Raw genomic sequence first — 14,206 nt, 5'->3', positions numbered from 1 at the left:
TAACTGATATCACTGGTTTGTTACAAGAACTACATTAACAAAAACTCATGCATGAATGTTCATAGCAACATTATCCATAAGAGCCCAAAAGTAGAAATAACCCAAATGTCCATCAAGTGATAAATGGGTAATAAAATGTGGTATATCCATGCAATGGAATATTATTCAGCCATAAAAAAGGAACAAAGTATTGATTCATGCTATAACTTGGATGAACCCTGAAAACATTATGCTAAGTGAAAGCCAGACACAAAAGGCCACATACTGCATGATTCCATTTACATGAAAGGTGCAGGAGACAAACCTATAGACACAGAAAGTACCTTAGTGGTTGTTAAGGGTTGGGGTGTAACTACATAATAGGCATAGGGATTGGGGAGTAACTACATAATGGGTAACAAGTTTCTTTTTGGGGTGATGAAAATGTTCTGGAATTAGATAGTGGTGACGGTTGCACAACTTTGTGAATTCACGAAAACTACTAAATTGTAAAAGGACGAAAAGACTGTATGAATGCGTTACTTGAATAATTCTGAAGGGGGAGTGCAGGAGCACACACGCTAACTGTGGGGCTGCTGCACAGCTGCTTACCTCTCGTCTCTCGATTTCTTTCCTCCTCTCCTCCTCCCTCTGACGTTCTAGTTCCCGTTGCTTTTCCAGTTGCTTCTCCAGCTCCAGCTGTCTTTTGCGCTCCTGTTCCTGGCGCTCCCGCTCTTTCCTTTCCTGCTCTGCCCGCTCGAGCTGTGCCAAGCGCTCTTGCTCTTTGCGCTGCTGCTCCAAGAGAGCTTGTCTTCGTTTCTCCAGTTCCAGGTTGCCACGTTCAAAATTCTCACGCTTCTTGTCTTCAAATGTTACTTTAAAACAAGAAGTAGAACAATCATGAAAAGTCATGATTTTCAACATACTATTTTCAAAAGAAAAATTCAATGGCATTTTTGAAATTTGTGCTATAAACGCAAACCCAGAAGCCCCAAGCTTCCTTCACTCGTGCCCTCATTAATAAGCACTATGAAATGCCCTTCACCTAATCTCCTTGATTACATACTTTCCCCTCCAGGATGAACACCATATCGTGGTATTCAAAATGCCAAACACCGTTTCTAGAATAATCTTTCTATAGCAGTTCTGCATCATCACCAATCTCCTTTCCTTCTCTGTTACTCTTTCCTTTCCCTTCCACATGACCTTGATTCAGCAACTGACTCCCTCTCTATTCTGTTCCATGAATCTCTCTCTCCCCTTAGCTTCTAACTCTGCTGATGTGTCTGTGACTCTAACAAACAAGACAACTTCTGAAAGCAGAGGTACGAAGGTGAGCATCCTGTGTCTCACACTGAAGAACAAACTGTGCTCTCATCAATATGTAGATCACATTCAGTAGATAATTTTCTTCTAACCCACTATTCAGTTTATTTCTCCTGAACACTAATTATGAGTTTTAGACCTATTTCCCAGGTCATTCATTTTTCTCTGATCCTGCTAACATTGTGTTTACAACCATTTTACTTGACTTTTTTTTTTTTTAAATCCCACCCTCCACGTCCCTTACTATGTTTTCAGCAGTGTCTGTTCAATTTTGTGTTTGCCTCACATGCTTCTCCTTGGAACCAACCCAGACAAGGGAAGCTGTCACGGCCAGCCTGTGTAGCACGTCATTCCCATTGTTCCTGACCTATTTCAAGAACTGTCACTTTGCACTCTGTCTCGAGATCTGCAGCTATGAGCGTCCTTCCTTGGCTTCTTCCCACATTCCTGTCTGGCCTTCACTGCTTTAGACAGACTCTGCTCACACACTGTCGTCAGGGATTAGAGACCAAAGGTGGAGAGCACGTTTCGGTTTTCTTCTTCTTCTTGCTCCTTGAGTGATTTCAGAGGGGGCAGCATCCCCTTTTACTCTGCCACCTTAAAACTGAACGTCCCCTCAGCCACAGAAGGGAATGCAGTAATGATACAGGCTACATGTGGATGAATCTCAAAAGTATTACGATAAGTGAAAGAAGCTCGACATAAAAGGTCATCCATTGTATATACATTCATATGAAATATAAAGAATGGGTACATCCAAAGGGACAGAAAGCAGACTGGTGGCTGCCAGGGGCTGGGGGGGAAAGGAGAATGGAGAGTGACTGGGTATACTGTTTTCTTTTGGGGTGACGAAAACGCTTCAGAACTAGATAGAGGTGATGGTTGCACAACACTGTAAATGTACTAAATGCCACTGTTATGGACTAAATGTGCCCCACTCCACTGCACGAACTCATATGTTGAGGTCCCCAATGTGATGGTATTTGGAGATGGGGCCTTTGTAATTAGGGCTGAGATAAGGTCATGAGAATGGGGCCCTCACGGTGAGATTAGGAGCCTTATAAGAAGAGGAAGAGAGAGAGCTCTTTCTCTCTTTCCATGGACACAAACCAAAGAAAGGTGAGGACACAGCAAGAAGGCAGCTATCTGCAAGCCAGAAAGAGAGCCCTCAACAGGAACTGAATTGAGTGGCACCCCAATCTTAGACTTTCCCGTCTCCAGAACCATGAGAAATACATTTCTGCTGTTTAAGCCACCCAGACTACAGTATTTTATTATGGCGGCCCAGGCTGGCTAACACAGCCTGAATTGCACACTTTAAAATGATCAAGTTTACGTTATGCAAATTTTACCTCAATTAAAAAAAAGTGCCTATACATCTTTTAAATTTCAATATCTGGCCCTATTTCTGGTACATACGACCCACATAATAAATGACTGTTGAAAGAATGAATGCATGAAAAAAAACTCTGACGATGTCACTTTCTGTTCAGAACTTTAAATGAATATTTACCACAAACAGAAAAAGAAAATTCTAAATTCTAAGGATTCCTGTCCTTATGTGCCTTTGAGACTTCATTCCCATTATCATCAACCTGAAATGTTGCTCCCTCCCACTTGTAATGACTCTATTCATCTTCAAGTCTCAACTCAACTGTGACCTCTACCACACGGAACTAACTCCTCATCTCCTTCCCAGTCCACGCCAACCAGCCATCAGTGAGCTCTGCTGAGCATCTATAACGCTGCCTTCAGGAATTTATCACACTTACGCATGCTGTGATGATTGTTGATGTGGATGTCTTAAATCCTCAATTATAGTATAACCTTCTAGAAGGTATGGACCATGGATCAATGTTTAGAATCTTCACTGTACTCAGCACGTAGCCTCGCACAAAGAATATCTTCAATAAGGAGTTCATCAATGAACAAAAAGTAATTTAATTTAAAGAGGAAATTGGGAGAGCTAGTGTCCTGAGCAGGTCAATTAACCACGAGCACTTTAAATGCAACAAAATGACACTGACAAAGTATTTAACACAGAGAGACTCCACAACTGTTTCTTAGTACCAATTATTTCATCACTAATATTCATAGACACTTTAGAATATTTTAATAGTATGGCAGATTTATCACTGTAAATGAAGACTCTTTAAAATAGGTCCATATTAAATTTAAAATAGCTTCCTGTTACCGAGGAGTTTCCAATTCTCTTATAACAACCTAAGAAAATAACAGTAGGCAATTTTACATAATATTTCTGCACTGGTGGTATTAAGCAACCACCTTAATGGTTTATCAATTGAGTGTTTTACAGATAACATTTATAAAATTTTTGTTTAGTAGTAAATAACCATATTTCAACTTAAAAGTTAAAACAAGAGTGTACTATGCATTGGCAAAGTACATAGTGTTCTTAATTTTCTACACATATCCAAATACAAAAGCATATTATGTGTCTCCTAAGATCTGTTAAAGGAACACAGTAAGAATGTCAAAAACTAAATTTACTTTTACCTCCATCTTTGCCTTAGAGATGGACAGTCTCTAAGATGATATAACTCAAACACAAAAACTGCCTTACCAGGTAATTTCTTTTCTAGTTGTTGCTGTTCATCTTCTAAAACTGGTTCCTCTGGTAACCTCTGATCTACTGATGTCGAGCTTACGACAGAGATACCACTGCCAGATCTAACTCTTCTGCAATTGTGGAAAAAAAGAAAAAAGAAACAAATTCACATAAAGCTATCTAGGTACAATGGAGCAAATTATGGAAAAGAATTTTTAAAGATTATTCCATATCATAGAGCAAATTTCTTTTTTTTTTTTTCTCCCCAAAGTCCCAGTACATAGTTGTATATCCTAGTTGTAGGTCATACTAGTTCTGCTATGTGGGATGCCGCCACAGCATGGCTTGATGAGCAGTGTGTAGGTCTGCACCCAGGATCCGAACCAGCAAACCCCCGGCTGCTGAAGCAGAGCGGGCAAACTTAACCACTCGGCCACAGGGCTAGCCCTGTAAATTTCATTTATAGTGAGAAAAAGATAAAGATTTGGTCCTCTCTATTTATAAAGAGGTTTTAGAAAATGAATATTTGAGCATGATCAGACTCTGACTGCCAAGTTTGTTCAAATGGTTAGAACCCCTTCAAAATTAGGGCAATTCCAAAGGATTGAATTAGTGAATAATCGTCAAATGGCTAGAGCCCTGCCTGGGACACAGCAAGTGTTTGCTGTTACTACCACTACCCTTTATGGATTGTTAAATTCCTCCAAAGGAAGATGAACAGCTCAGCTAAATGGGAGCATCTCCTTTCCCTTTACAAAGTCTCTCCATTTTTACACATGAAATGTCTACACTTCATAATCCTTACAACAAATCACTTAGTTTACTGATTAATTTCACTTTAAACCATTAACCTTGCTCTTTTAAATCAATTTACCTATCTTTCTTTTTATGCTTTTTTATCAGCCTCCAGAGTCAAGTAGTGATTCCTGCAGCTGTGAGATTTTATGGACCAAGTGCCCAGCTCTGGGTTCCTCCCCACACAGTCGGTCCTCTCAGCTTGCTCCTGTTCCGTGCATGTGCTGACGGTGATGGCTTCATTTCTCTTACTTTTATGGGGATTTTTTCCCCAGTCTTTCCTGACGTTTGAGGAAGTAGGATAGAAATTCTTATCTGTGTTTCTTTCACTCTTCTTTGCGCTTATAAGATCTGCTATTTGTCTTTAAGCTAAAGCCTTGAGACGTAGCTGTCTGGGGGGGAGCGGGGAGCGTGCATGTGAGCCGGGAGGTGGAGGACACCAGCCACTGTGGCTTTCTCCCCGCTGGACCTTGGTCTACCCTCTCGACACCTCCACTGAGACTGTGTTCCAGACTAGGGTGATCTTCTTTAATTATCTTCCTGATAATAATTTCTACATTGCCAGCATTCTGTTACCTTTCCAACATACAGAAGTCACAGGCAGAATCTCCTTGCTTTATTTTCTATGTATAAGTTGATACAGGTTCACTTTGCTAAAATTTTTGGTGAGCTTGGATTATACAGATTGGTACAAAAATCACCAATTTTTTTATGTTTTACTTGATTGTTTTACTAACAAACTATAAGTACTTCAAAGAACAGAACAGGCCCAAGATTAACACAGAACCTAGATAAGAGGATTTTCTTGAATTCATAGATATTTCATTCACTCACCAGCAATAAAAGTGACCATAAGATACACAGCTAACAAAGCCAAGTTTGTAATCCACATACTCAGCACACAATTTCTTATAAGAGCCCAATGTTCCTTACCTAAAGGAAGGTGGAATGTATTCTGGAGGCAGGACAGGTGGCAGTGGTTGGCCAGACATAGCTACATCAATTAGGTGCATAGCCAGAATAAATTCTTCTGCTGTGAGTTTTCCATCTTGATCAATGTCAGAAAGATTCCTATTCAACAAAAAGTTAATTGTAATCTAGTTTCATGAAAACGCATGCTTGTTATTATTCATAAGTGATTTAAATGTTCTATTTTCTTATTCTGACTCTAGGCCAGTTGGGTCTCCCTGTGCCTCAGTTTATAAAAATAGTACCTATTTCATACAACTGTTGCAAAAATTAAAAAAAAAAAAATCCATATAGTTGGGATAGTGGTCAGTATTCAACAGACGTTAACCATGATTATAATTATATTCTTCTCAAATCTTGCAAGCCCATTTAAAATGTATCATACACATATTCTAAGTGTCTTTAAAGACTATGCTTGGCAAACTATCGGGTCAGATAATAAATATTTAAGTTTTGCAGGACACACAGTCTCTATCACACTGAATTCTGTCCTTGCAGCAGGAAAGCAGCCATAGACAACAAATAAATGAATGGGTGTGGTTGTTTTTATAATAAAACTTCATTTGCAAAAACAGGTGCAGGCCAGTTTCGGCTCACTGGGCTTAGCTGGCCAACTCCTGACCTATGCCTACAAAAGTGGATCTTTATGGCCGCCAACCACAGAGCCAAGATATTTTCTGCTCCTTAATCTCAGGTTTCAATTACCACCATTCTTCATAATCAACTTGCCCTAGTAGCTAATTAGAGTAAACCGATTTTTCTAGCAAGTCCAACAATGTGATTCTACTTAACTTCTGGACACCAAAAGAGCATGCAGGACAAGGCTGTTCACCAGAATCCCAACAGGACAGATGCTCCATTGGAAACCTGGCTTTGCTGATGTCACAGATCAAGAACCTCCTCTTAAATCTGCAATTTCCTCAGGTGGCATAAACTCTCTTGTTTTTCAAAGGTAACTTCCATAGAGTAAGAGTCACCCTTTTTAGAGGACAGTTGTGCAAGGTTTGATGAACATATTCGGTTGTGTAACTACCACAATATACAGAACAGCTTCATCAGCACCAAAATGCCCCCATATCTTGAGTCAACCCGTTCCTTTGGCCCCAGCCCCTGGCAACCAATGATCTCTTTTCTGCCCCTGTAGCTTTGCATTTTCCAGATGCCAGGCTCCCAGTTTTAAAGAGAACAGAGCCACAGGGAAAACCCCTGCCTGCTCCTCCTTTCCATGTCCCACCACTAGCCGCTCCTAGGTAGATCCCATTAGAAGGCAGGGGAAATTCTTATTTGTTTTTTTCCTCATACTTGACTATTTACTTGCCTATTTACAATGGCTGTAAATATTTAATAAAAATATCTTTTTATTGTGTAGAAGGAGACTATAATAACTTTCTAGTAGGAGAAGTCTCGAGTATTTTTTTCAGAGGGTAGGTTATAAATGAGAAACTTAAGCACTTCAATATATTCTAGTGTCATGAAAAAACCTAATAAACTGCCAATCAACCTCTATAAATGTTAGCTCTTAAGTTGGTATTTCAGAGGGCCCTAGGATACTGGTACATATCCAGACTTAAAGCGGTCGGGATGTGTCACAGATGTAAGATGTTATTAACTGGCCTATTATTATTCTTTCGTAAAAGGTTGATCCTTTAATACAAAGCAGAAGGGACCAGGACTGGAGCTTGACCACTTAGGAAGCAACCATATCAACGACCACTGCAGCAAATCATGAACTTAGCATGTAAGCAGTTTCATTACAGGCCAGGCTTATTTTCTAGGCAGAATCAATGAATAATGCATAACCCAGAGACACATACTTTTAAAAAAAAATTTTTTTTTAATTTTATTTTTCCTTTTTCTCTCAAAGCCCTCCAGTACATAGTTGTGTGTTTTTAGTTGTGGGTCCTTCTGATTGTGGCATGTGGGACGCCACCTCAGCATGGCCTGATGTGCAGTGCCATGTCTGCGCCCAGGATTCAAACTGGTGAAACCCTGGGCCACTGGAGCAGAGCGCTCAAACGTAACCACTGGGCCACGGGGCCAGGCCCTACATACCTCTTAAGAAATCATTATGGTTAACACTTAAATATAAGGAACCCAAAGGACCTAGCAATGCCTACCAACAACTTTTGAAAATCAATACAAAATAGACAAAGAGACATTTACATGCCTCCTGATGAAAGTATACAATATCATCTCCGATGCAGTCTTGCAAAAAAAACCAACCAAACTCAAATCTGATGAATGGCTGTCAATCAGGGATGACTGATTTTGTACCCCAGGGACATCTGGCGATGTCTGGAGACATTTCTGATTGTCACATCTAGCAGTGGGGATCTACTTGCATCTAGTAGGTCGAGGCCAGAGATGCTACTAAACCACCTATAACGCACAGGACGGCCCCCCACAACAAAGATTATCGGGCCCAAAATGTCACTGGTGCTGAGATGCAGAAAACTTGCTCTAGATCTAATTACCAACCTACAGGAAATACAGGAATAAATTAACACCACAGGATGCAATCATCAAAAGTTAGACTACAAGAAACTATAGGACAAATGATCTGGGTTTTTGTTTTTTGAGGGGAGGAGTGAGGAACAAGACAAGGGGGAGTTTAAAGGTTAAAGGAAACTTAAAAAGATTTATCAACCAATTGTTGCAAAATGTAGATTTATTTCAGTCCTGATTTGAACAAATCAACTATAAAAAAATTCTGAGGCAACACTATCTGATAAACTTAATGATAAGAATTACTATTACAATTTTTAGGTGAACTACCGATATTATAGTCATGTTAAACAAAAAAAATCCCTGGGGCCGGCCCAGTGGCGCAGTGGTTAAGTGCACATGTTCCACTTCGGCGGCCTGGGGTTCACCGGTTCAGATTCCGGGTGCGGACATGGCGCCGCTTGGCACACCATGCTGTGGCAGGCATCCCACATTTAAAGTAGAGAAAGATGGGCACAGATGTTAGCTCAGGGCCAGTCTTCCTCAGCAAAAAGAGGAGGACTGGCAGTAGTTAGCTCAGGGCTAATCTTCCTCAAAAAAAAAAAAAAATCCCTATCTCTTTTGGAAATACAAGCTGAAATATTTGCAGATGAAAACAATATAATGACTGAGATTTGGCTTAAAATAATCAGGAAGGAGGAGGGGAGAGCCAGGACTAGCCATGAGTGGAGACTTACTTACGCTGCATTGTGAGTTCTTAAGAATTCATTATATTAATCTCTCTGCTTTTGTATTTTTCAAAATCAAAAGGGGAGAAAGTAAGAGAGGTAATCATCATCACCCACTGAAAAATTCAGCATACTGTCCGCACGTGCCCCTATAAACAACGGCATCAATCTAAGGACTCATCAGGCCATACCAATTTAAGAAATAAAAGTTTCCCTATGCAAACCAAGGAACTTTTTTATTCCTTACTTACCATATTGAAGCCAGCTGAGCCTGTGGTAAACTTGATTGCATAAGGATAGTTCTTGCTTGGGGACCTAAAAAGAAACCAGGACACAGACATATAGAGGAATCAGCAAATCCTCACTGTGCAGGAAGACCAGCGTTCTGCCCACATGGCCTGTGCAATCTCACGCGATCACAGTGCTTTAAACAATATTTGCTAGTACTCAAGGGGATTTGTGAAAAGGAAATTAAACCCCAATGAAAAAGGTAAGAAACACAAAGCTCCACGTACCCAATAAATTTTTGTTAAATGGATGTTTAATGAAGAGTAAGTAAAAGATTAGAGTTTCAAAATATAACCTGCCCTTTTGTCTGGATTACCATCTCTATTTGTCTTGGGCTTTTATTTGCATTTTATTTGCATTATTCTGTCTAAATTCAACATCTTCTGCGATGGTCTGTTGCCTCCACCATGACTATTAGACAAATGCAGAGAAGATTCAGACTCTTGGAGGAGAAAGAGATCTTAGAGAGAAGTCTTCTAACCATTTCACTATACAGACTTGAAAAAAAAAGAAAAGTGATTTGCTCAAAGTTGCACAAACGGCTAATATCACAGCCATTTCTTACGTTAGCAATAAAGAAAAATTCCTGGAATTTCAACTCTCTTCTCAAAATCAGCTCTCATTTCTTAAATACTTGTAAATATCTTCATTTCTGGCATGAAACTAGCTTTAGCTATGAGCCAAAGGCTACAATGGGAGATTTTGACTGTTTCAATAAACCAGGGTTAAGGAGAGAGAGACAAATATGTCTTATAGCCATCACTGCCTCCCAAGGCACCTCATCAAAAACACAAAAGTGGATGTGTTTCTGCAAGCAAGCTGTAGCAGCGAGGAATCTCTGAGGATCACAGCAAGGATCCAGCACAGGAAGTACCAGAGAACGGCAGAGACAGCGCTGAGGCTGGGGGCACCGGGCCTGGTTCCATCTAGAATTTGCTGAGTGACTCGGGGTAGGCAGTTTCCTTACTTGTTGGACCCTGGGTTTCTCATTCCAGAGGTTCCTTCCAGATTTACAAGTCTATGATCCATCATATAAGGAACTGTAACATGGAGCGGAGCATAGTGCTGGCACAGAAAAAGTGCTCGATAAATGGGAGTTAATATTACTCACAATACTTTAACTTTCATTTACACATGAAATATGGACAGAAAAGCACACATGAATATATACAAGTGTATTTTTACATGTGCACTTGTATACAGCTCAAGTAATTTGCCAAACTGAAAACAGTCAACAGTACCCAGAGCATGAAATAGCACCCCAGAAGCCCTCCTGAACCCCCTTCTCATCATTCCCTCCAGCCGAGCGTAGCCTAACGTCCGACGGCACAGTGTGTCTTCTGTTAAGTCTGGGTTATTTTGCTCAACATATTATCATGTGTAGTTGCAGAACATTAACCCTAACGATAGTTATATCGTTATGTGATTATGTCACGATTTATTTATCCATTCTACTGTTGGTGGGCATTCAGGCAGTTTTCAGTTCGGGGCCATATGAATAGTGAACATTCTAAGCTTTGGTGAACATGTATACACATTCCTGTTGGATGAGTGTGTGTGAGTATTGGGAGCATCTAGCATAATAAGCAATCTTTACTGAATTTCTATGAAAGTTCTAAAGGTTCTGTGGTATACTGGAGTGAGAAAAGTTCACTGATCATTGTATTTAGTCTCTAACATCGTATTTAGAATGTTGGCAACATTAAAGTAGAACTAGCAAAACTTCAGTGAATCCTTTAATTTATACTTGTAACAATTCTGCCCGCTTCAGAACTAAGTTACTATTTCATCTACTCTCAACAAAAAGTGTAACAACAAAAGAAACGATCTAGCCCTGGATCTGGACATCAGGGACGTGGATTCTGGAAGTGACTCTTCTCACACCCTAATGACATGTGACGTTAACAAAATTACTTGCACTCTCTAACAGGAAGTTCCTTCATCTCTGAAATGAGGGAAATGATCCAGAACAAGGATTGGCAAAACATAGCCCAAAGGCCATATCCAGCCCACTGCCTGTTTCCGTAAATAAAGTTTTATTGAAAGATAGCCATGTCCATTCATTTAAGCATGATATATGGCTACTTTTGTACTACAATGGCAAAGTTGAGTGGTTGCAACAGTGTATGGCCGCAAGCCTAAAATGTTTACTATTTTGCTCTTTACGGAAAGTTTGTTGACCCCTGTATTGGAAGATCACACTGTCTTTTGCAATTCTAATACTTGACTCTATGTGTCCTATGACAAGATTGTGAAACATTAAATTAGATCAGCAACAGTGAAGATAGCATCTTAGCATAACAGGACAGCCTAAAATTGAGCTCTAAGTGCACAGAACTATCCTGTAGAAGCCTATGTTCAGAACAGGATACCAGTCTTGGCGTACTGGCTTATGAGGAATCATTATGGGGATAAACAGAAATCTCGAGTCCGCAAACCCTACTAGGGGCATCCATGTGCAGGTAAGGAAGCATGAATGGAAAGAATGGAGATAATTAAATGAAGGTGATGTTTTATTTCAAACAATAACTAAGACTAGCTTTTGTGATTACCATACGAACAACCAAATAACATATCCATTGTTTCAGAATGCAAGAAGATAATAAAATACCTCTTTGAGAAGAGAGCTAGCACTACTAGGATTATCAGAATTCTAGAGCTACTTATATAGCCTTGATTAAAGAACAGGCCCTCTTAATTTATCAGACTGTCTCTTTTAAGACCACCCAATAGGATACTCATCAAGTTGTGAATGAACAAGGGGATGCCCACATAACCAACTGCATCAGCTAAATCAACCCAGGTAATCAATGGGGGGTAAGCTGTGCTGCTGCTAGACCAGCTTTCCCTCCCACAGTGATTAGCTCATATCACAAGTTCAGAAGTTCTCACTGTCTTCTGCTTTGGGGCCAATCAATGGCATTCTTATGCCCACAACATACTCTTACAGACATAGCCAGAATTAGATGGCATCCAAAAGAAGTATGTGAAAGTAAAACACAATGGTACTCAGGCATCCCTCTAACACCAACAGCGCATTATTAACACTGGGGATTTGCCACAGGCTACAGCACAGACCAGTGAGGCTGCAGTTTACACGCAGTTCTCGGAGCACTATGACTCCACCCTACTCCAAAACACACGCGTAAGGATAACCTAGATTCTCCTCTAATCGATAATAAAACACAAATTTTCCACAACTCCTATACTTTAACTGGTATTCATAGCACTAGGATGGCACAACTCCAAGGCTGAGAGCTAGTGCACTAGATTAAGAAATTGTAATTATATGCAAGTTTTTATGATGGTTTTTAATTCCTTTAAAACAAGAAGCCACAAAAAAACAAAACCATGAAGGAAGAAAAACAAGAAATTAAGAATATTAAATTATATATTTCACTTGGGCCTCTTTATATTCTGGGACTTTTCTCAGTTTTCTTGATATTCCTCTTATCCTTAACCTGAGTGAGTAACTGCTTTGGGGGCCCAGGATTCATACAATTATTTTCATGGTTGTGATCATGACAATGATCTTTGTATTTCACCCATCGCAACACAACTGCTCTGCTTCCATCAACAGTCTTATTTGGCCTAAAATATACCCTATATTGATTCCTCAAAAAGAGGAAGCAAACTAAATTTCTTTTATTTATTCCTATTTTTAAATTTACTGTAAGAACTCACTCTATTTAACATTGACTATACAAAGATCTGGTTTGAAAATAAAATTCCCACCTTAAATTCTTGCCCGGACAAAACAGTAGTAAGTATACCAATAAACCTTAGCAAATTCTGCTCTTTCCAGCATATCTCAAGCTTTACTTTCTGTATCAGATATTAAAAGTTCTAAATATTCCAGTGCCTGCGTCATTATCTTTGAGATGCAGATACTGTAGTTGGACTATTTTAATTAACGCACAGAAACACCAACAATGCTTTGAAGAAATGTTTTCAGATTCACCAACAATGTGGTCCTGGGTCTGTATGGAGTACTGGTGTCAAACTGTGTTACACAGGACAGTCACGCGTTGCTTAACGAAGCAGATACAATCTGAGAGATTGGCCAGCAGGCGATTTCGTCCTTGTGCGAACATCACAGAGTGCACTTACACAAACCTAGATGGGCTAGCCCACTATACACCTAGGCTGCACGGTACTTAGCTATGAGACCACTGTTGTTTGTGCTGTCCATCGGTGACTGAACTGTCATTACGGAGTGCATGGCTGTACTCAAAACTATATACTGAATATTCCTTCAGTGCCCATGTAAGCAGGACTGGTGTTTCGTGCCCTGTATAAAAATGACAGCTACTGCTTCAGCAGAGTGAGCTGGCATACAGAGAATCTGCGTCTACTTGAAATTCCCCCATTCAGATACAAATACATGCTTATTTGAGATGACTGCTGAGATCCCTTATGGGGACACGGTTCAAGACTAGACCAGAACCCTTCAAAGTCTCACCCAATCCTGACTTTTTAAAACAAGGATGAATTTTTCTTTTGGAAGTAAAAATTGCAATTGTAAGTGATGGTAAGAAGCAGATAAGATAGTAAGAATCAGAAATTAAAAGTGTTTTGTGTTATATATCAGTGCTTTTCCACCTCAGGAAAACTAACCCATTCTCCCTTCCTTTCCTATTTGTTAAAGGGCACTTACATTTTTCCCTTTTACACATAATGTTCATCAGAGGTCTCTATTTTCCTTTATCAAAACTATGCTTTTCTTTATGACTCTCTAATCAATTTTAAGTGTTTAACCCCTCATTAGAAAGGTTTCTGAACAGTATCTGAAAATCCTTTGTACCCTTCTAACGCAGACTATAGAATCTTTTTTTGTAATCCATTGACATCACATAATTTAACTCTGGCCTTTTATACATGAAGAAATAAGATCCGTATAGGTAAAGGGACCTCCACTAGTCAGTGACAGAGCCAGGTTTCAAACTCCCCGACCAGTCCCCTTTCACCCCGCACACTGCTTTAAACACTGACTCTGCGAGCAGGCAGTTTCAAGTTCACCTACAAAGCTGGACTTCAGAACTTGAATCAGATTTTGTTCACAGCAGCACTTCTTTGCTAGTGCTTTGATTTGCATACTAGTGGCATT

The 14,206-nt window shown here is 39.8% G+C and overlaps 1 protein-coding gene across 15 annotated transcripts in view; it reads right to left on the bottom strand.

Annotated features, from left to right (window-relative positions):
• ITSN1 (intersectin 1) overlaps positions 1–14,206 on the bottom strand; it is a 213,911-nt gene that overhangs the window by 114,872 nt on the left and 84,833 nt on the right. For all 15 annotated transcript variants that reach the window (XR_011533735.1, XR_011533734.1, XM_070597188.1 and 12 more), the window contains 4 exons: positions 9,063–9,126; positions 5,603–5,740; positions 3,890–4,005; positions 592–854 (listed from right to left, as the gene is read on the bottom strand). Coding sequence is in view for 13 of the 15 variants with exons in the window: in XM_070597188.1 (XP_070453289.1) it covers positions 592–854; positions 3,890–4,005; positions 5,603–5,740; positions 9,063–9,126 (581 nt within the window). In the remaining 2 variants the exon portion in view is untranslated. The remainder of the gene's footprint in view (positions 1–591; positions 855–3,889; positions 4,006–5,602; positions 5,741–9,062; positions 9,127–14,206) is intronic.

The sequence above is a fragment of the Equus przewalskii genome, chromosome 27 (assembly GCF_037783145.1).
Source record: "Equus przewalskii isolate Varuska chromosome 27, EquPr2, whole genome shotgun sequence".
Lineage (NCBI taxonomy): Eukaryota > Metazoa > Chordata > Mammalia > Perissodactyla > Equidae > Equus > Equus przewalskii.
Note: the sequence above shows the minus strand (reverse complement) of the source record. Positions and strands in the feature narration are given on the sequence as shown.